This window comes from Mizuhopecten yessoensis, unplaced genomic scaffold, assembly GCF_002113885.1.
Source record: "Mizuhopecten yessoensis strain PY_sf001 unplaced genomic scaffold, ASM211388v2 scaffold2329, whole genome shotgun sequence".
NCBI lineage: Eukaryota > Metazoa > Mollusca > Bivalvia > Pectinida > Pectinidae > Mizuhopecten > Mizuhopecten yessoensis.
In genome coordinates, this window is record NW_018404492.1 from 2981696 (window position 1) to 3002436 (window position 20741).

A 20741-nucleotide genomic window follows, 5' to 3' on the forward strand; every position below is an offset into this window, starting at 1 on the left:
ATGGCGACTTAACAATAGTATGATAGCTAAACAATGCGGACACCCGATACATCTACTCCTGTGATATCCAGTATAGGCGAGTACACTAACTGTTCATTAGAAGCACATATATACCACGTTTAATTAACTGGATACGTATCACCTGTATAGTCTTTGAAGTGACATACGAGTCCGACCATTAAATGTACAGACTACGACTAAACGTAGAACCAGACACAAAATGTTCCGGACTAGCACATGTAGTGAGAGTAACGCTTACCAAACATGTCGATATTTGCATATAAAAATTGGCTCGGATAACTACCCAAGGAAGAGCTAAGGTCCATAAAGAGGATATAAGGTAAGTACAAGACAGTAGCTTACCACTGGCCAATATTTTATCTATGATGTAGTTATAATAATATCTATACTTGATTTTCCGTTATGGAATCGTGTTTCAGCGCAAAATTAAAATTTTTGATGTTAATTAGCATTAATTCTTACAGGTTATTCTAAGGTAAATAAGATAATTCCCTTTACCAGAAGTACACCAGGCTCATATTTCATAAACATTATGTATATTAGGACAGGTGGTAATCAAATACTGACTCGCCCCTACAAATCCCACCAAACCGAACCAAACCCACCATCTGAACCCGTACTGGTCCTATTAACATACCAATACTGTTTTCGTTATATACTTGCCTGGACATTTATTTAAAATTCAAACTTCAATCATGAATTGGTATACAGTGCATATACTTTACACTCCAATTAAACTCAAATCCACTTTGTTAATTGTATTCAATCCAATCTCTATTTGGAAATACACCAAAACGTATTACAACCTGGGGTGTCGTCATTGAGCCCCATTGAATATACCAAATTAATGTCTGCCCAACCAAGTTTTGGAACAACATTGGAATGCAGGTGATTTGTTTTTACTTCAGCAGACAACTAAATCTGATGCTGAATATTGAGCCTTTCGTTTTTGCTTTTCAAATTCAAACACTACGATTATCTGAAATTTTATACGGATTGTTCAACAGATGATTATAACGCAATGTTTGATAAAGATGCTGCATTGCACACATTAAAAGCGGCATACTGAAAGCCCTATTTTGATTTTCTATCTAACGTGTCTGTATACCTCATCCATGTAAATTGTAACAACGTGTTTGATTTGATTATATTCATCACATTACGGGTAAATGTAAATTTTCTCCCCGCATATTTCCCTTATTTGGAGCTTCCTTAGAAAAATCAGCAAAAGGCACCACACATGAGTCCCCTGGTACTGTACGCGAAGTCTCATAGTCTTTACTGTTGAGTTACTGGTCAGTTTCACATATAGGGGAACACGATTCTTCATTTATACGGACTTTAAACCAGTCCTGTATATATTGTATAAAAAAACGTGTTTAAAAACCATGTGAGAATATAATTTGCACTATTGTGTAAACACTTCATTAACATAAATCGGTGGATATTGTCCTACAATGTAGAGCTAGGTGCTAAGAGAGGTTGCCCTCATTGCATCTAAATGGTTAATTTATATTCAATTGGATTACGATTTCTTTATTACTTTGGCCATTGTTTGAATCTTAAAAATGCAAAGGGTCTTAAATCTCTTTTTGAAACATGTAAATAGTTCTACAGTCCTGTTCCAGATGTCATCACCATGCATCGACTGTTTTAATTTTTGACGTTTGTATTATGTCATTTCCTTTATAATAGAAGTTCCTCAACTAGTGATGGTTGGTTATCATGTTTATCTTACACGAGTTGGTTAGTTTTCAATTTGTATAAAGACACGAGGTTTACTTAGATATTTCTTTTGTGCATACATTATTCCTGTTGCTGATCAGGGAAACAAATACAATGATCTATGACGTCGAAATGGAAGATGACATGGCAAAGCCATGTTTATCGACTTAACATCACAGATTGACAAAGAAAATAATGTCCAGGATATTATCCACTAGTGGATAGCCAAAAGCTGTTTTTTTTAATTCCTCGCAGGTTTATCCAGTAAGTCGGGATTAAGGAAACCAAGAGTGGTTGCGGGAAAAAAATCTGTTATCGACCATCTGTTTGCTACTGTAATGTGTGTTGTATTGACTGGTTTAAATTATGACACTTAATACATTAATAAGCCATATCTTCATCTGTTTGTTTCCTTTATAAGCTGGCTTTATAAGTCATGGGAGGAAAATCGTCTAAGGTGACAGACCAACCCCTCACCCAACCAGCACCGCCCATAGTAGCACCTCCGACGCAACAGGGACAGCCGGACAAGGTACGAATACGTGGTTTATCAGCCTCATCTGCACACTTGTTCCAGTACTTGGTGGCGGATAAATGTCCCATTTCTATAAATTGCTTATGTTTCCATGATATCTATCACAGAGTCTTTTTTTCCGGTGGTGTCTCCTGAGTCACCCTTGTGTAGCCTGTTGTCAGAATAATATGACCTGGTGGAGTGTTATGCTACAGTATCAAGGATAAGACATTGTGTATATGCTCTATGTAAGGCGACCTTTGTGTGGCCAAATCATCTGTGGAAGCTGTCTTCATAAGACCTTTGTTGCTTCAAAGAAGCAAAACCTTTAAAAACAAGCGTTGGCGGTGTTGAAAGTACTCGTAGATACACAATCTGCACAAATGAACACAACCGGTAAAGGACCAGAACATATGAAAAACAATTAATTTTACTGAATATACATGTGATGCTTCGTCATGTTTGGACAAATTTATTGTATCATTCAAACTACTATTGTTTCTTCCAGGCGGACATACCAGATTTCATCAAAGATTACCCGTTGCCAAAACCTCCTCCAAACAAAAAAGCTGACATATTAAAAGATTTGGACACGAAAGCTGCAGACAACCATGCCAAGTCGGTAAGAGCCCTGGTGCAATAAAAGGTATTGTTAGTGTTTATCTTTACCAACTTATACAGAGGGTTCCTAGGTAGAGAATTATTACAAACTCATAGCTATCAATAGCGTAAAGTGTATGCTGATATCCTTAATTTAAGTTTTCCAATATAAAGATAATACACATAAATTGTCATAATATATACGTTTATATTGTATACACATTCTAATATAATAAGGGGTCCACCTTATGATACATGTTCTTTTGGAACACTTATTTTGGCCTCTATTTAGATGTGTTCAATTTTTCATTCTTTTTATTTTGGTGTTTTTTCGGTTCCTGTTATCTTTTCATATCATATTTGAGTCGCGAATTGTCTTTGAATTTGAAGCTAGTGTATTTATTTCTACTCGCCATTCCACTAGCCTTTTCTTAACTTGTGTTAATTACATGTCAGTACCTGTCCATCATCTACGTCATCACTTTCATCCAGGAAGAATACATAGCATAGAATTAAAAGGGAGCTTTCTGATATATATACAGATACAGATACAGAAGAGGACTCATTTATTAAAAAAAAGTATTGATTGATCTCCTGTCTATCTTATACAATACTTCCAGCAAAAGTAGCCAAATATACCATGTAATATAAAGAAACAAATAGTAAGTAGTTAAGACAAATGTATATCTGTTGAGGTTTTATCTTTGTTTATTTTAATTGAAGGTCAGTCCCGAGTCAGCGACCACGATGCCAGACCTTGTAAAAAAGTTGGTGGAGCCTTTCAAGGGGAACGACGTGCTGAAGGCCAGGGCTATATTTATGTGGATTGCTTCCAACAAAGACCAACACGTGATTCCTAATAATGTGAACCCAGACTCGCCCCTCGGACACCTCAAACTCATGTCTGTCAACCAAATATCTCATTCTGTAATGTTTACAATCATGTGCAGGTAAGTGCAGGAAGATTAAGGTATATAAATAGAGGTTACACAACGAGTGGTTGTTGAATATGGTATTTATTTCACTCGAGTTAGTTAATTTTCAAAAGTTACAAAAGACACGAGCTTTAGCGAGTGTCTTTCTGTAATTTTTGAAAATTAACTAACGAGAGTGAAATAAATACCATACTCAACAACCAAGAGCCGTGTGATCTGTTTCTACCACAATCTCATGATCAGTCGGAAATAACATACACGCATGTGTTTGTTGACAAGGCTGGCGTAGTGATATGACCCATATGTAAAAAGTCACTCATTAATATTCAAAAATGACTTTGTTTTACAAATTTAATTATTGTCAAAATTAATGTTTCGGCAACAACTTAATGAAAAAATAAAATAGATGAACGACTTTGAATATTGAGAGTAGTAAATGGTTGACGTTTATAGTGAAAGTTCAGTCATAGTCAGACCGTCTAAATAGCGATAACGGGACGTTGGGAGAACGAAATATTTCCCGACACTGTGACAGATCGATCTTGTTTTGGTTTCACGACCTGGACACGCGACGGTGTGACGTCGAAACGATATTGAGCGTCTGCAGCAATTTTGCCTGAAACTAGCGATCAAATCTTTAAGTATCATCTTTTAATATTTCCTTAATAACCCCCTTTTCCGCATAACCTCACAAAGTCACCAACATTTGTCGGATGTTGACAGCCGACGACGTAAACAAAACAGCAGGTGGCAAAAAGCCCATGGAAAAAATCTTCCCGGTCAAAGTTCATCTTCTTGACCAATCAAAACTATTGAAGGTCATATACCACGTGTGGTATATAACTCATATTTATCTAACAGTCTGCGTGTTTATACAATGATCTGAGAGTGGAATAACACAGCGTATTGTGGTATAAAGTGTCATTCCTAATGGTCATAATGTATAAATAGTATTTCTGAACGTATACTATATAATATGGAGCAAAGTAACATGTTTCAACTGATTATAACATTATGATTCCAATCAGAATACGTCACATCAGTAATAGAGTATAATAAATACATGTATATGGCGTTTCTGTTTGTTCCTTTCTGTCTGAAATACTCAAGGGTCTACGCACAATTGACACTTAATGTTATTTTCAGGGCGGCGAAAGTCCCATGTGTGATCATCAATGGTTTCGCTAAGTCTGCACTGTACGAAGTGGGAGACCAGGATGTAGACGGGCTCAGAAACACGTGGAACGCTGTGTATGTGGCGAAGGGTTGGCGAATCGTGTTTCCACTTTGGGCCATGTCAGCAGTAGTAGGCAAGAGCACGGGGGCATGGACTCTTGTGGAGACCAAAGGTTGTGTATTTCTATCCATTCATTTAAAGGTTTAATTAAAGCTACATTCTACTTTATTTTGGCGTGCGACTTTCTTCCAAAAAGTTCGATATATTAAAAAAAAATGTAAAATATATTTAATGAGTAGTGATTTTGTAATTAATTTGTGGCATATTTGAAAGGAAATTAAAATGTGTTTATTAATTATCATGTAATTCTGAATTAACAAACCAAATTCGAATCTCCCGTCTACGTTTTGTATGTAAAGTCCCCGTAACGTACATTGTACAGCTATAAGACACCGATGCATTATCGAAAACACTTCTGTAATTTTCTTGCAACTTTTGCGTTATCTGAATATATCACAGTATATTTTAGGTTACAGAAAAATATAAGAGTGACACATCGAATAATTGCTACATATCCATAACTATCGCACAATGATCCATTTCGTTAGGTCTATTTAAAATTTCAAGCATTATTAACAAGTACAATGGGGTCAGAAGTATTGTACGAAACTATACCTTATGCAGGTCAGGCTGTTCGTCAGAAAGAGGAGGAGTCTGTCGGTGTTACCATAGCGACTGTCAACGATTACTATTTCCTGACAGACCCTAGCGATTTCATTTATCGTTGTTTTCCTGACAACGAAAGCTGGCAGCTGATACAGATGCCCTTGTCCAAGCGAAAGTTCATTAGTTACCCCTTATTCCGGCCGGCCTACTTCATTCGTCAGCTACAAGTGACCAGTAAAACCGGAGGTATTGTTCAGACGCGCGAAGGCAAATGTAGTATTGCTTTAAGAACTTTGGCCGGTGCAGACCCGGTCACGCTCACCTACGCACTCTTCTTCAATCATAAAGAGTCTGAAGATCAGATACCAGCAGATATACAACTAGACAAATATGTAGCCATCATGAATGAAAAAGATAAGACAATGTTCGATATGAGATTTCCCGTAAAAGGAATTTATAAGTTAACGGTGCTTGATTCTGACCAGGAATGGATTTGTTTCTTTAAAATTGTGTGTAACAAAGCTAGACTGCGTTGTGAACCGTTCCCGATTAACACAGAATTGGGATTTGGTCCTACACAAGAGACGAAAGAGGCGGGTCTAGAACCCGAAACTCACAACAAAGGGGTAGTGGGGATACGTGGCAGACAGTCCGTAGAGATGATATTCAACCTCACCAAACCTGTGGATGTAAACGCATCGCTTGTACATAATATTATACCCAGCGAGGAGCTGAAGGAGCACATTGTCCAGAAGGTGACATCAAACACTCTCACGTTACATGTCAGTGTTCCAAAGAACGGGGAATACGCCCTGCAGGTCAACGCTAAGGACAAGAACACGGACGGACCGAGTAAAAACGTCTGTAACTATTTGCTGTCATCGGAGGACCCGAGCAAGAAACAGCGGGAGTACGAGGTACAGTCTAGATTTAATCTCTCTATATAATATTTGTTCCGTCATTCAAAATGCGTAAAGATGTTACTTTCATTTATTTCAATAAAAATACAATGACAAGATATGTAATTGGCATATATGATCACGCCATTATTTATTGCAACAAATAAAATCCAAAACAAGTTGCTACGGTTAGTTTCATATGAGGGATTTGTTTTCTCATAATGACTGGACTACTTCTTATTAAGTAGATAACAAAAGCCTCATCAATGAATATTCAACGTAATTTCATATCATATCGCATCGCATGATATCACTCTTGTCGAGTCGTTCAAAGAATAATCAAATTCGTCTATCAAAGTTGCATTAAGCAACATATACGGTGATAGCTTACGAGAAAAAAATGAGCAAGTTTTCATCAGCGGATGCTTTTAGAGAAACAAAAAATCGAAATACAATTTTAGGTATCCTTATAGACAGTAAAAGTAGTAGTAAAATGAGGTATGACTTTGATGAATATTGATGCGTAATCAATTATATCGTTTATGAAATGAGTGGATAGACAGTAGATGTGTTCAATATGATAGCAAGGCGGATGGGCATTTGCTTTCTAGAGTTACACCAAGGAACCATGCAAATGTAAGGGGTTTATTTTTTAGTACTTCGTGTTACTCAATTAATTTAGTGTCAGTTAAAGTGTGATATGTAAATTGCTTAATTCTAACATTATTTATTTTGGCAAATGTTTTAAATTGTTTATTTTTATTGCTTTAAATTCGCCAAAGGCATACATGTACCACCACCAGACTGATAAAGCCTGTTTAAATGGTATCGGAGTACATTTGTTGTTGACTGTATCCAATCACCAGTAATAGGTCTATTAAACGCGAGGTGGTTTAATGTAAACAATGTACATATCAGTTATACAATCGGTAATTTAAATCTGGGACGTATTGAGGTTACACGTGTGTTCTACCTCATTGTGATAGGAATCCATTTAGCAAAAGAGTTCAGCACAATGAAACATTAAGGTAGGTTATATGCAGTAAGCATACCTTTTGTTAAAGACATGTGCATGTAACTCTATTACAAACCACAGACACAATGATTTTGGTAGCATGCACCTTTAAGCGTTTATTGATAAAATACTCGTACAGAACCCATTGGAGAAGAAGGCACGGGATACTCTCCAAGCCCTGTTGACCTCCACAGACTCCGTAGCGATACAGAAGGCACTAGACAAGTTCAACTCCCTAGATGTAGAGGACACTACTGGTATTGTACAACAGGCTCAGTATAGGATTGAGTTCTTACGATTACAAAAAGGTAAGTACGACGTCATACAGGTTTAGTACAGGTTCGAATTTCTATGAGAGAGTGCGGTTTCATACAGGTTTAGTACAGGTTCGAATTTTTATGAGAAAGTGCGATTTCATACAGGTTTAGTACAGGTTCGAGTTCTTATGACCTCAACAATGCACGGTTGGAACCATACAATACACAGATACACAGATTTTATTCTGACTGTGGGACTTAAAAAATCCTCTGCTGTCAGCTCAATAGGGTCTAACAAATTCTGACAAGAGCATGGACATTTAAATAACATTAACCATTATGGTTGAGGTGAAAAAAGTAAATTATACATAAATTCTCAATAAAAGTAATTATTGTAATGATACTGGTCCTGGTCCGAGTTCCGTATATAGGAACTATATAACAAGCTGCGAGTTTTGCAAAAGTCTTATTGAAATTTGATAACAGCCTCTTTCTTACGTATGTCGAAAGAGGTTATACATAGCAGGCATGAGTTCCGCATACATGTAATATATCAAGCTGCAACTTTTGAATAGGTGTAAAATAATACTTGAATACAACAATACGTACGATAGCGGACGGTTTTAAACAATATCTAATTATGATGAAATATTCTACGCACTTGTTTCTGTCTTTGTTATCTGCAGGCCTGAAGACCGCCATTCTCCGAGAGAATATCGAGTTATTGGAGGATGCCATAGGTAAAGCCAGCGCGTCTAGTCACAGAAATAACCTCCAGGTCAAAATAGCCGAGGCCACTGAGATTCTCGAAAAACTCCGTAAGCTCAAGAAGTATACCCACGATGTTTTGGCGATGAAGCAGTCGACAATCTCTGAGATACACCGGTACCAAGTTCCTAAAGACATCATCTACGACATTATGAAGGCAACCTTCCTGCTTCTTGGGGAGACAGGCGACACTTTAGAGGTTTGATGTTGTTATTGGTTAAAAGCAGCTAATGGAACAAGCCTCAGATCTCTTTATGAATCCTTATAGTCTTGTGTTAAACTTCAGCAATCATGCATTGACAACTCATTACACTGTTATTCAAATGATTTTCGAAAGTTGTACGCAAAATCGAGTATCCCTGAATAAAGGGTTAGCGTTTGCATGTCTTTTAATGAATGGCGCAACTGTTATGTGTCATGGCAAATTTGACCTTTGGCGTATCACGAATTTCAACCCCAAACAGTTCACAGTTTCTACAGTTTAGTTGGAATATGTGTTAGTACAGTGACAGTTTTTTCAACTTTATCATCATTACAGTCTTCAGGTTTTATCAAACTACTGGATCACAAAGCGGCAATATTACAGTTTCTGATGCTAATAAAAAAAATAGAAAAGATATATGTACTAACCTATATCACGTCATGTTGTAGTACTGGGATTACCTACAGACGTTAATGAGGCGAGCCGGAAGAGACAGCCTCCTAGCCCGGATACGGAAGCTGAATTATGACAATATTGATAAAAAGACAATCACGAAGGCAATGAACCTTATTACGCCTTATGACAAGGAGGCTGTGACTACGGCCAGTGCTGGAGCAGGTACATTCTACAAATGGGTAAGTATTTCAGTGTATGTACAGTTGATATATTTATTCTTACAGCTATACTTAAGTCTTAATAAGCTCAAGCAGTATTTTTATTAAGGTTTTCATCGAAGAGGGTCATGTCGTCATTATACACACACCTTCATATTTACTTAATTTTTGGTCTCGAATTCCGCTAATGTCTATGTTAGTTAAGAAGTATTTTGTTTTGAATAGAAAATGGTCAATCTGTATATACGATACGTAATCTACTTTAGCTTTTAACTCGGTCTATTTCAAAAGAAAAAAAGGAACACTAGCGTTGAAACAGCTGTTGACATTAACGATGTTATCTGTCTTTCGAAATGATTAAAGAAAATTATGTATGCAAAATCAGCAGCTTAAACGATAATCACCTCGTATTTAAAGAATTATCCTGCGAAAAAAAGAACAGAAGAAGGATGAAAATGAACCTTATCATGAAATATTCTTAGGGACCTCTTTTGTTTTTCTTCAGATAATGAATCTTTCCTCGGCTGGAGTGGGAGAAAGTTCCGAAAATGGATCCACGGTGAAACTCGAACAAGCTGTTCGCTACGGAGCTGAAGACCAAATTTCCATTGGTCAGATGGGTATGCAGGCATCTGTCCCTAGCATCGTCGTACAAGATACGGAAGACTACTAGTAGCGTTCATTTAAAGACTATCCTGCTAATTGACATTCTGTTGTTGTCATAAGCCAATACTCTATACCTGCTGTAGTCGAAAACTCGTACAGTAATGTTTCTGTACTACAATTATCATTTCTGAGGAATGTGAACTTATGTATGCAAATATGACTCGCTGGATTGAATAATTTTTAATAGTTATTTTCTACATTCAGAAGGAATCATTTATATATCCAAACCCTACACCTGTTGTGAAACGTAACTCCATAGAAGGACGTAGCGATAAGTGGATAAAGAGGATTACTTATGGTCGTATCACCTGGTCGGCTTATCAACAATGCTATAACTTTGGTTGCATAACTTTATTAGCTTGTGTGTAAGATATTTAAGGGACATATTGTTCGTCTTTATAATATCTCAATTGTTTGATTATTAGAAACTGTCACTATCGTTCACTGTTTTACCACTTTGTGAATTACCAACATTTAAGTATTTAACTATTTCGGTTACTGTTGTCCACAGCTGTGAATGTGCTCAATAATTCTGACACGACCAAGTGCATCTTAACTGACCACGATTCTGTTTGAAGTACGTCGACAGTACCTGTCTCGCTGATATACTAATGTCCAAATGTCAGGAATATCTTGTTCATGTACTAGTCAAAACCTATGATTAAATACGTTCCCGCATTGTGTTGTTTTAGGTATCTTTTGTCATTAAATATCTATGCTAAATAACATTGATGATAAGTCAAACAATAATAATATAAAATCGCCCTGAGAAATTGATTTAGGCATGCAATCACCCAGGCTAGCTAGGTTCCATATGTTTATGACTTTCCGCTAATTTGATTGATTATTGTTAAGTGTATATTATTTTGAAAGACAAGAATTACACAAACATGACATTGAACTAATTCTTACCCGAAACAAGTATGAGTTACTTCAATAGGTACTTGTAGCATACTGTATTTGACATTTGGCATGTTACGGAAAACACTATCCGGAAAAAGTGCTAATCCGGAAATTTCGTGTAATAGTTGGAATATATGGAATAGATGTTCGGAACGAGAAAAGCAAGATAACTTAAATGGAGGACCTACTGCACAAGTCTCAGGTACATGTGTAACACAACAAATCCGACTACATTCTAAATACTGGTCTTTTGTCCTATCCACGAAAGTTCCTTCCTCGGCAGTTGAAGTAGTAATCCTTCAATCAATACGACTGGTACAGACCCAAGTATAGAATTACAAAGTCCTCTTCCGGTCGATAACTAGAGCTAAAATAACAAATGTGTTGACATCTTTCATTTTGTAGTGTTGTACCTTGTCGAAATAGACAGGTGATACAACACCATTATTCAACGAGCAATAAGTTGTTGTAGGCAAAACATATGTAGTATATGTATCACAATATGCGCACTCTTGTATCAAAATTATCAGGTTTCATACACACCCAAGTCAATGTCGTTTCATGCCCGTTACGTTTCATTCATTTTACACATTGATGTATCAATTGTACAAAATACTTTATATTGGTTGAATTTTCCATATGTTGAATTCCTATCTTGCTGCAATAACAAATTATCATGCTCGTAAACTGTGGATAATTAAAAATTCAAATACGACGCACAGAAAACGTATATTTAGGTTAGTCAAGCTGACCATACATGTCTGTTTGATTCGATAAGAATGCTTGCTGTACAACAGATCGATATCATACGTTGTTGTTTTACCTGTTAGCCCAGCTTCTCACTACACTCACATATCATTTCACATTGTTCACCTAACATTCACGGCGTGTGATATCTGAAAACAAACAAATTCCTTAACGTTCATTTAAGTCAAATATGTTTTGGATGGGTTGTTAAATGGATCTAATGAAAACAGTACCAAAATCAAATGTTAACGGATTTATATACACTGATTGAACACAAATGATGTGTTTTCACGACATACGGACTTCAATAACAATGTTCACAGTTACAAAACGATGGACTTCTATAACATTTCAGCGGGGCAAAGGATACCAAATTACAGTGAAAGTGGATCAGTAACATGTTTAAGTTCTAAGAGCGTTTCCATGCAGAGGGTACATTTCTTTTAATTAACATGCTGATATGTATAGTGCGCCATCACAAGATACCACAGTACTAGTTACCGCAGTTAAATGGCAGGTCACGTGTCAATTACAGGTAAGTTGTCCTAGATTTTACCCAATTAACGCCAGATCAAAGAGTTTTATAATACGCTGTACCGCCGTATTCTATATATATAGCAAATTGATTTGATACTTTCAGGTATCGGCCTCCAATTGTGGTTTTATTTTCGATTTTTTATAACGAGATTCTTCTTAGGAAAACGAACTTCATATTTGCAAAATCAATTTTTGAGTGACATTTATTGTCCTGCTAATGAAACAAACCAGGAAAAAAATGAGAATCGTTGCTGCCCATATGATATGCTACACGTGATTTCTGTTTACTTGTATCATCATTTGTACACAATAAACATGCGCAGGTGATTTGTAAGTAGTTCAAATCCGAAACCATTTTAAAAACAAAGCATACTAGAGCTATCAACTGTACTAAGATGTTTAAAGAAAGCTTCTGATGAGAGAGGAACACGATGTTGATGTTTTAACATTTGATGATGTATATGATAGTACATGTAACCATTACACCTGCACAAGGCTGAACACCTTAGTACTTATAATCGGTTAAACGTACACATACATGTAGTACCTATATCGTGTATAGTTATTTCTTTGGCTTGTCTATATACTTAGTATTTGGGACACCCTATCCGTGTATATCACAGAGAAACCCCGCGAATCGAACAGAATATAGAAACGTACTAAATGTTTAAAATAATGAACTATACAGAATCCTAACTTTTTCACTAAAAACTTCAATCCGCGTAGCCTACAAATAGACGAAATTCCCATCGATAATAAATTTCAACACAATATATATATAAACAAATAGGTTTATTAAACAGGAAGCCGTCTCAAGTCATTTTATGTATTATACCCTTCAGTATTTCTCCTACTATCGAAAATGTTCGTTTTTTTTTTTACCTGACCGTGATGACCTTTCGTATCTATATTTCATGTTCTTGTCTAAAGCAGAAAGAAGACACCGTTATATAGACACATATATCTCCTCACTATAAAAACCGTAACGATTTTATATTAAACGATCGTTAACTTTCCTTTCTTAGTATGTAGTACAGTAACATCATTCGGAAAACCTCGCCCCGATTACAGTCCCTTTTATCAAAGACCGAAGTGAATCGGCCGAGGTGTTCCGAATAACAGTAACCATCTCAGCCCCATCTTATGGTATTTGCATATCAAAGATATTTCGTTCCCAGAGCCTGTTCTAAGAAAGAGGCTTTTCTGGATAGATGTGTCCTTTTAACATTTGCCATCTTTACCTAATTCTCCAGCAATTATCTTCAAGTGCCTGTCGCGATTTAAGCCTTATTAACAGAGTATCAGATCGCTGTTGGTGAACATTCTTGCCTGGATTTAACGGAAATATCATGACACTCGGGATCCAACCAGACAAATGTGCCGAACAGTATACGTCTGTAGAAATTAATCATTGGCGCTTTCGATGATGCATAATGAGTACTTCCTCATTAGTTCTGTATCAAACATTTAATTTTTAATTTTTTATCTTTCAATTATTTAAATGATGTATATGGCGCTTGAAAAGCGATTTTTTTACATACATGTATATATGACTTCTCGTATTTAGATCCTGTATTCTTTTACCAATAATTCTTTTGACAATTTACCTTTGGATAAAATATCAACTGTCTTCTTAGTTTAAGCGTCAAACTAAGCCCTTCTTTGAATAAAAAATATTAATATCTGGTAGAGGATACTTGTCAAAGAAGTGATTACATCGTTATTTCATCGCGAGTTTGCTTCGAAGAGTTTAGCCACAGCGCTGGTTGTTTTGTTGTTTTCACATATTGAAATTCGAAATATATTTATATCATTGTTCTACGGGAAAACGATTAAATATTCTATCCAGAACATTTTTTCACGTCACGCGAAGCAAATATTGCTACATCAGAAAAGCGCGGGAATTTGTAGCATACATTTTAACGCCAGGTTTCAATGACGTCACGCTTTACAACAATACAGAGCATCATTTTAAATGGGTTTTGCACTACGATATGCCGTTTGCTGCCTCAACAAATATGATAATAATTGTTTAGTTATGTAAAAATGTAAACACCAAAATGTGCATGTATGTTGCAAAGGTGGAACCACACAACAACGTGTTCTGTCGTCGCTTCATCTAAACTTGAAACTGAAAATCTACGCAGTGAATAAAATGTACCGTTCTGATTGGACATTACTAAGAGTGATGTCTTTACATGTGACGATTTGATATTGCATTTATTGCCCTGAGGATAGTTTTTGCTTTATCAAATGGAGTATTCTTGATTTTTCAATAGTAAAATTATATAAATACGGATGCCGTAGGGGTTTACTATCATATTTTTTGTAGATATGATGCGACCTCAATTTCCCAGAAGGCTTTTTTAAGCACGGGGAAGCACCGGAAGTGGACAAAGTGTTCACACCCATGCGGCGCTTCCGCGGCTTAAGGGTATGAAGGTTGAAAAAAAACCTGTGAATTATTCTATATCAGAAATAACACACACTTGGTTAAAATAAAATATAAACAATTTTGATTGTTTTGAAATTATATGAATACAAATATGATTATGTCTGTAGAAAAACAAGATAAATAAATACAAATAAATGAATAAACCAATGAAAATAGATAAAGGAATAGAAAACAACTGCACATAATAATGTTAGAATCGGCTGCGGTAAATCATGCGTGTTCCGGGCAGTGACAACACACGAGAATGGATCTTTCTTAAGTGATTAACTCTGTGCTTATTCAAATTTTCTGATCGTTTTAAAACAATCTACATTACCATGCTTCGCATAGCGACTGGATTGCTACTTAATAAATAAGTTATGATTTTTAAATGGCCTTTTATCATTTTCATTTAAAAACCATAAAGGCTATATACATTGACATGTGTTCTACTTCTTGCCAGAAACACATTGGGCTATATCTTTGTATAATGCCAAAATTGATAAGCCTCCAACGGAGCGCATGTTAAGTTTATATTTACCACTAATGCACAACCCTCTACACTGAATGATCTGACCGATATGTTTAAGGTTTGATTGATAAACACAATCAGTGTTACTGAAACCTATTATGTAACCCTTACGACCGGTACCTAGTATTGGTATATTGCCACGATACAGGTGTGAGGCTCTGACAGCGCCAGAGACATATATCCTGTGTGTGTAATTCTATTCACATTAACAGCACCGTTTTACTTCCTTTTAAATGGAATGTTGTGAGATGAGGTTCAAACGAGAAAAACTTAAGTCCTCCATCTAACCGTTCCTTATCAAACTGCTTTTCATAAAAGTATCCAGGCTGACAAACACACTGACAAACCGACTGAACAGGTTTGGGGAGGACGGGGGATAATACCGCCGGCCAGAGAGCCATGGGCCGCCGGGGAGTACATTAGGTATTGGTAGCCGAATATTCGATCATGATTTAAGATATAGGGAAACCTATGCGCCGCCAACTTATTTGAAGTAATGCAAACTTAATGTTTAAATAATTAAATCAGGGGAAATTAAAAGATGAAATAAGAACGAAAACAACAAATTATTTTGGAGATGTGTATAACAAATTAAAAGCATGATATGTTTTACACAGATTGATGCGTTTGTTATATGAATAGTGTTACTATGGTCAATAGCTGCTGCTGCTGCTGCTGCTGCTGCTGCTGATGATGATGATGACGATAATCTTATGTGAAGAAAAATGTGAAAAAGTGGGTTGAAACAAATGACTCTTGAATCCTGGCAACCCTTTAATAATCAGCAGCTTCTAAATTCCTGTGAAGTAATGTCGCTTAGGACAGAGTTACAATGTCAAACAATTTCTACAGTCTAGTAATCCTAAGATATGCGTATACATGTACCTAATATATATCGTCTTTACTTAGTATATGGGAATCAGACTATCTTACACTAGTATTACATACTGACCCGTACACAGAGACATTTACGGTATATTTGGAGCCGCTCTCCTGGAACAACGGGCACTTAGTTTATCAGAATATGTATCATACTGAGCACTGACTTGGACGGCTTTTAAATGAATTGTCTACTTTACGTCTCTTAATTTAAATTGTTTACCAAAGACATTTCAGTCCTGTTTACCTTTTTTATATCCATTGCATGTTAGTATTACTTATGCAATTCAGAACGTAGGAAAATAATTTGAAATGTATAATTTGAACATTGTTTTCTCCGTCAAGTTATCCAGACTTTTTAGTATGCCGAAGACCGTACTAACATCAATACACATACTTTTGTATCTAACATAAGGTTAATTATTTCAACAGTGGTATTGTCTTCCTAAACACATTAAACTGAATGCCAGCGATCTCCGTAGCTGTGTGACCGTCCACCAGATAAGGTTAGGGTGGGCTTCGCGGTACGGCGACCCCCAAGAACCGCAAACAAACCTATTATGGCAACGCTGGTACCTTAGTGAAGTTTTTTTTGTAAGTTATTCGAAGCTATGTCGTAGTCGAAACGAACGATATGACCTTATTTATCACAGTATTCATGTATGTGTTATTCCAACGGGTGTCCAAAAATGTAAGTACGCCTTAAAAATAATATAGTGTTTGTTGTAGTATTATACACTAATGATAGTAAATGTGACGTTAACTTTATTTAACTTTATATATCAGACAATACGTTTTAGTGGCCATTGAAATGAGATTTTGATATTTAATTAGATTATTATACAGTAACACCTGATCAAATTGATTTATATCCTTGTGTCTCAATGCTTTAGAAACACGGTCCTCGTGTTTTTGATACGTTTAGACTATTAATATCGAAGTTTTATAACAAGAAACTAATTCTTCAAGAATCTTTATGCGATATACATTACCTTTAGAGAATAGGTCTATTTATAGCTTATTCAAATATTAAATATTTCCTCGGTAAATATTTCACAAACACTGTTAGATTTAGTTTCTGATAGTGAACACCTCGTTTCCAGGGCCTGAGATACATTGACATGTATTGTTATAATGCTGCTTGGAAAAAAAGTGAATATTGTGTCGCCAAATTTATCACATATACATATACTATTCAACAAAAAGAGTGAAGTTTTCTAGAACGTAGTCAGGGTGTCATTACATTCATAACCTCCTCTCATATATCAATCATAACAACTGTATGATATACAATTGTACCATACTAGTTACAAGCCATGTACGTTATAAAAATATACCAGGTGTTTTGTTATAAATTGATTCCATGCTCTTTATAGATACTTTACATATAACAATCAAATAAGAAAAAAAATGTACAAAATAGATGGCATTTATGTTACACAGACCATGCCAGTTACAAATATATTCCATAAAAAGTTACATGTAGATACTATATTTAATTGTACTTTATAAACAGATGTCATGCTTTCATCAAACGGATACCATGTATTACAAGAAAATGATAAGCATGATACAAACGGATACCAGGTATTACAAGCAAATACTAAGAATGATACAAAATGGATACCTTGTATGTTACAGAGACTATGTTAGTTAGATAGTGTACTTTACAAAGGGATTCCATATAACATACGAACAGATGATATGTTTAATTGTACGTTATAAACAGATGCAATGCTGCTTTCAACGGATACCATTTATTACAAGCAAATACTAAGTATGATACAAACGGATCCATGTATTAAAAGCAAATAATAAGTACGATACAAACGGATAACATGTATTACAAGCATATACTAAGTATGATACAAACGGATAACATGCATTAAAAGCAAATATTAAGTCTGATACAAACGGAACCATGTATTAAAAGCAAATACGAAGTATGATACAAAACGGATAACATGTATTACAAGCAAATACTAAAAATGTAACAAAATGGATACCATGTATTACAAGACAATAAGAAACATGATGCAAACGGAACCATGTTATACAAGCAAATAATAAGAATGATACAAAATGAATACCATATATTACAAGCAAATACTAAGTAAGTTACAAAATGAATACCATGTATTACTGTACAAGAAAATACTAAGTGTGATACAAAATGGAAACAGAGACTATGTTAGATAGTGTACTTTACAAAGAGATTCCATGTAACATACGAACAGATGATATGTTTAATTGTACGTTATAAACAGAAACGATGAACTTTAGAGACAGTTGCTTTAACGTGTATTTTACAAACAAACTCTCAACGTATCATTATAGAATTGTCGTAATAGTGTACAATAAGATAGTTTTGTGTGAAGCAGATTAAGACTTCCGGTCCATATTGGTTGACCTCAAGTTTGTTGGTCTATAATGCTTTACCGTTTTTGATATCTTCTCCATTCCTATTGTTGACGTTACGTGTCGTTTCGATTCTCGATTGTTCCTGTATATGGACTCTGTCTTTTTATTTACTTTTAATGTATATCTTTTAAACTAGTTTAAAGGCCCATAGCCAAAGTCGTGTTATGGTACGATTCAACTTTTTGGCCTTATTCTTGTAGTAATGAAGCTTCGGTTTCAATCGATATATTTTTACAACATTAAGACTGAACAATAAAAAATTATCAATATTAGGAAGTCTATTTGATTTTGCTTTATAACACAAATACTTCATTTTTCAAGGGCTAACGGTTGCCCCTTAGGGCTAGACGTTAATGGGCTGCGGCGCGAGTAAATACAAAATGGGGAACGGAGCAAATAAGCCAGCCCCTGTCCCGGAGGAGGAAGAGAAAAAGGAGGGCGAGGAGGATGAAGAGAAACAGAATGAGGGAGAGGAGGGAGAAGTAAGTTTATTAACTCATTCACCCCTGAAATTTATTAATGAACTATTCCAACATTTGAATTGGAAGAGTTCAAATGTGTCTTCAGGGGTGAATGAGTTTACATTCAAAAAGCATAATTTGATGTTACATTTGTACATGTCCCATGTTAGATACTTAATCGCACACAAGTTCTATCTCTGAATTAAAATTCAACACTATTTATGACGTCGCATTTGCGTACAGTGACTCGACCGAATCGATGGTAAACGCAAACACTGGAGGATAATTTAATATATCATCCATATAATCTTACGAGAACAACATAAATTCGCTACAACATACCAATTTCACATTATTTGTTTCCTCTTACAAAGGAATTCTTTTCGACTAAGTCAAACTTTCCATTGATGCGAGGAAGATACAATTTTAATGAACCCAATGCTGCCTTCTACTTATATTTAATGTATTTGAACTGGAAATGATAGGATGCTTTTGAGGGTGGCAAGGGTAGTCTTTTGTCCACTGGGATATGCTAGTTCAACCATATTTACCTACATGAACGTAGGGACAAGTTAAATACACGTTTTCATCGCCCTTCTTCTCCTATATATACAATGTATCAGATTTACAAACATAACTGCATTGAACGTACTAGAATTTATCAGGGAAAGACAAAAGTGAAGGAAGTAAAGACAAGTACAATTTCCCTTCACCATACTCGCAGTAACTGGAGAAATTGCCTAGCGAGAGAAACTACGAAAAACATGTCCTTTATGTCACCGAGCTCATAGAAGTATCAAGGTTATTCGAAAAGCGCAGCGTCGAGTAGTCAGTGAAGATGAATTTGTGCTGGTCTAACATTAGGGATTATAAAATCATGGCTTGTTCCCAGGGGTTTAACAGTATAATGGTACCGCCTTAACTGTAATGAAATAACAGAACCAATACTTATGTGATTCATGTACAGATTCTTTATGGCAAGTCGTACTTTCTAAATTCAAGAACGAATGAGAAACCTGTTATATAAGTAATCTTTTGTGATATGCATGTATAACGACATGATATTGTTGTAGGTTTTAATGTTTCACTTTTGTTGATAATATCACTGTGTATACTAGCGGAATATCAAAATATGTTTTTTTCCGACGAACCCACACTTTTATTACGACTAAAACTGGGATGAAAAATAAAGGCTGCATTTTGGGTAAATTTATTATAAATGGTGATATAAGTGACAGATTGTTGCATAGAGATATGTTATAATCTCAAAATATTTCTTCTCTTTACTCAGGGTGGCAACCTTCCTAATGGATTCCCTAGCATGTCAAGGCAAGAGGCAGTGAAAGAACGGGTAGGTTTAACTCATAATAAATGTGGTTTATAAGATAGTTTTGGTATTTCTTTATTATCATGCTAAAAGTTGTCGACGTTGTATTTGTAGTTCTTATTGTATGGCGTTGGTGGGTAATTGTCCTGGTAGTATGTGTATTTAATTAATTACATAATAAATAAGTTAATATTTGTCTACGTACTATTTAATTGTTTTGTTCTTTCATTTGAAATGCTTTTTTTTAAATACATGATATAAGATTTTATGTATCATCGTTAACAGTTTAGGAACGTCGTGAACATGACTAGGATAGCGGGGCGGATGCTGAAGGAGCAGGAACAGCGTGCTATAGAGAAAGGCAGACAGAATACGTCCCTTAAAGAGCCTGAAAGAGAAGAGGTATACACACTCACACACCTCATACAAGAGATGCTAAAC

The 20741-nt window shown here is 35.6% G+C and overlaps 2 protein-coding genes across 2 annotated transcripts in view; both read left to right on the forward strand.

The window, feature by feature from the left end:
- Window positions 1–10731, forward strand: LOC110445540 (hillarin-like). Its single transcript, XM_021490204.1, has 10 exons — window positions 1–340; window positions 2168–2278; window positions 2769–2882; window positions 3584–3810; window positions 4942–5144; window positions 5657–6555; window positions 7692–7860; window positions 8496–8776; window positions 9229–9414; window positions 9899–10731. The coding sequence occupies exons 2-10, from the start codon at window positions 2183–2185 to the stop codon at window positions 10064–10066; spliced, it is 2343 nt and encodes a 780-aa protein (XP_021345879.1). The 5' UTR covers window positions 1–340; window positions 2168–2182; the 3' UTR covers window positions 10067–10731.
- Window positions 10732–16704: 5973 nt separating this feature from the next.
- LOC110445722 overlaps window positions 16705–20741 on the forward strand; it is a 47586-nt gene continuing 43549 nt past the window's right edge. The window contains exons 1-4 of the mRNA XM_021490501.1: window positions 16705–16782; window positions 18834–18994; window positions 20265–20324; window positions 20586–20702. Coding sequence (XP_021346176.1) covers window positions 18866–18994; window positions 20265–20324; window positions 20586–20702 — 306 coding nt within the window. The 5' untranslated portion in view covers window positions 16705–16782; window positions 18834–18865. The remainder of the gene's footprint in view (window positions 16783–18833; window positions 18995–20264; window positions 20325–20585; window positions 20703–20741) is intronic.

Excerpts from the sequence above, each read along its gene's own strand:
- LOC110445540 (XM_021490204.1), top strand. The coding sequence starts at position 2,183 with ATGGGAGGAAAATCGTCTAAGGTGACAGACCAACCCCTCACCCAACCA. Across the intron at positions 5,145-5,656 it reads GACTCTTGTGGAGACCAAAG|GTCAGGCTGTTCGTCAGAAA; the intron begins GTTGTGTATTTC and ends TACCTTATGCAG. Across the intron at positions 6,556-7,691 it reads AGAAACAGCGGGAGTACGAG|AACCCATTGGAGAAGAAGGC; the intron begins GTACAGTCTAGA and ends ATACTCGTACAG.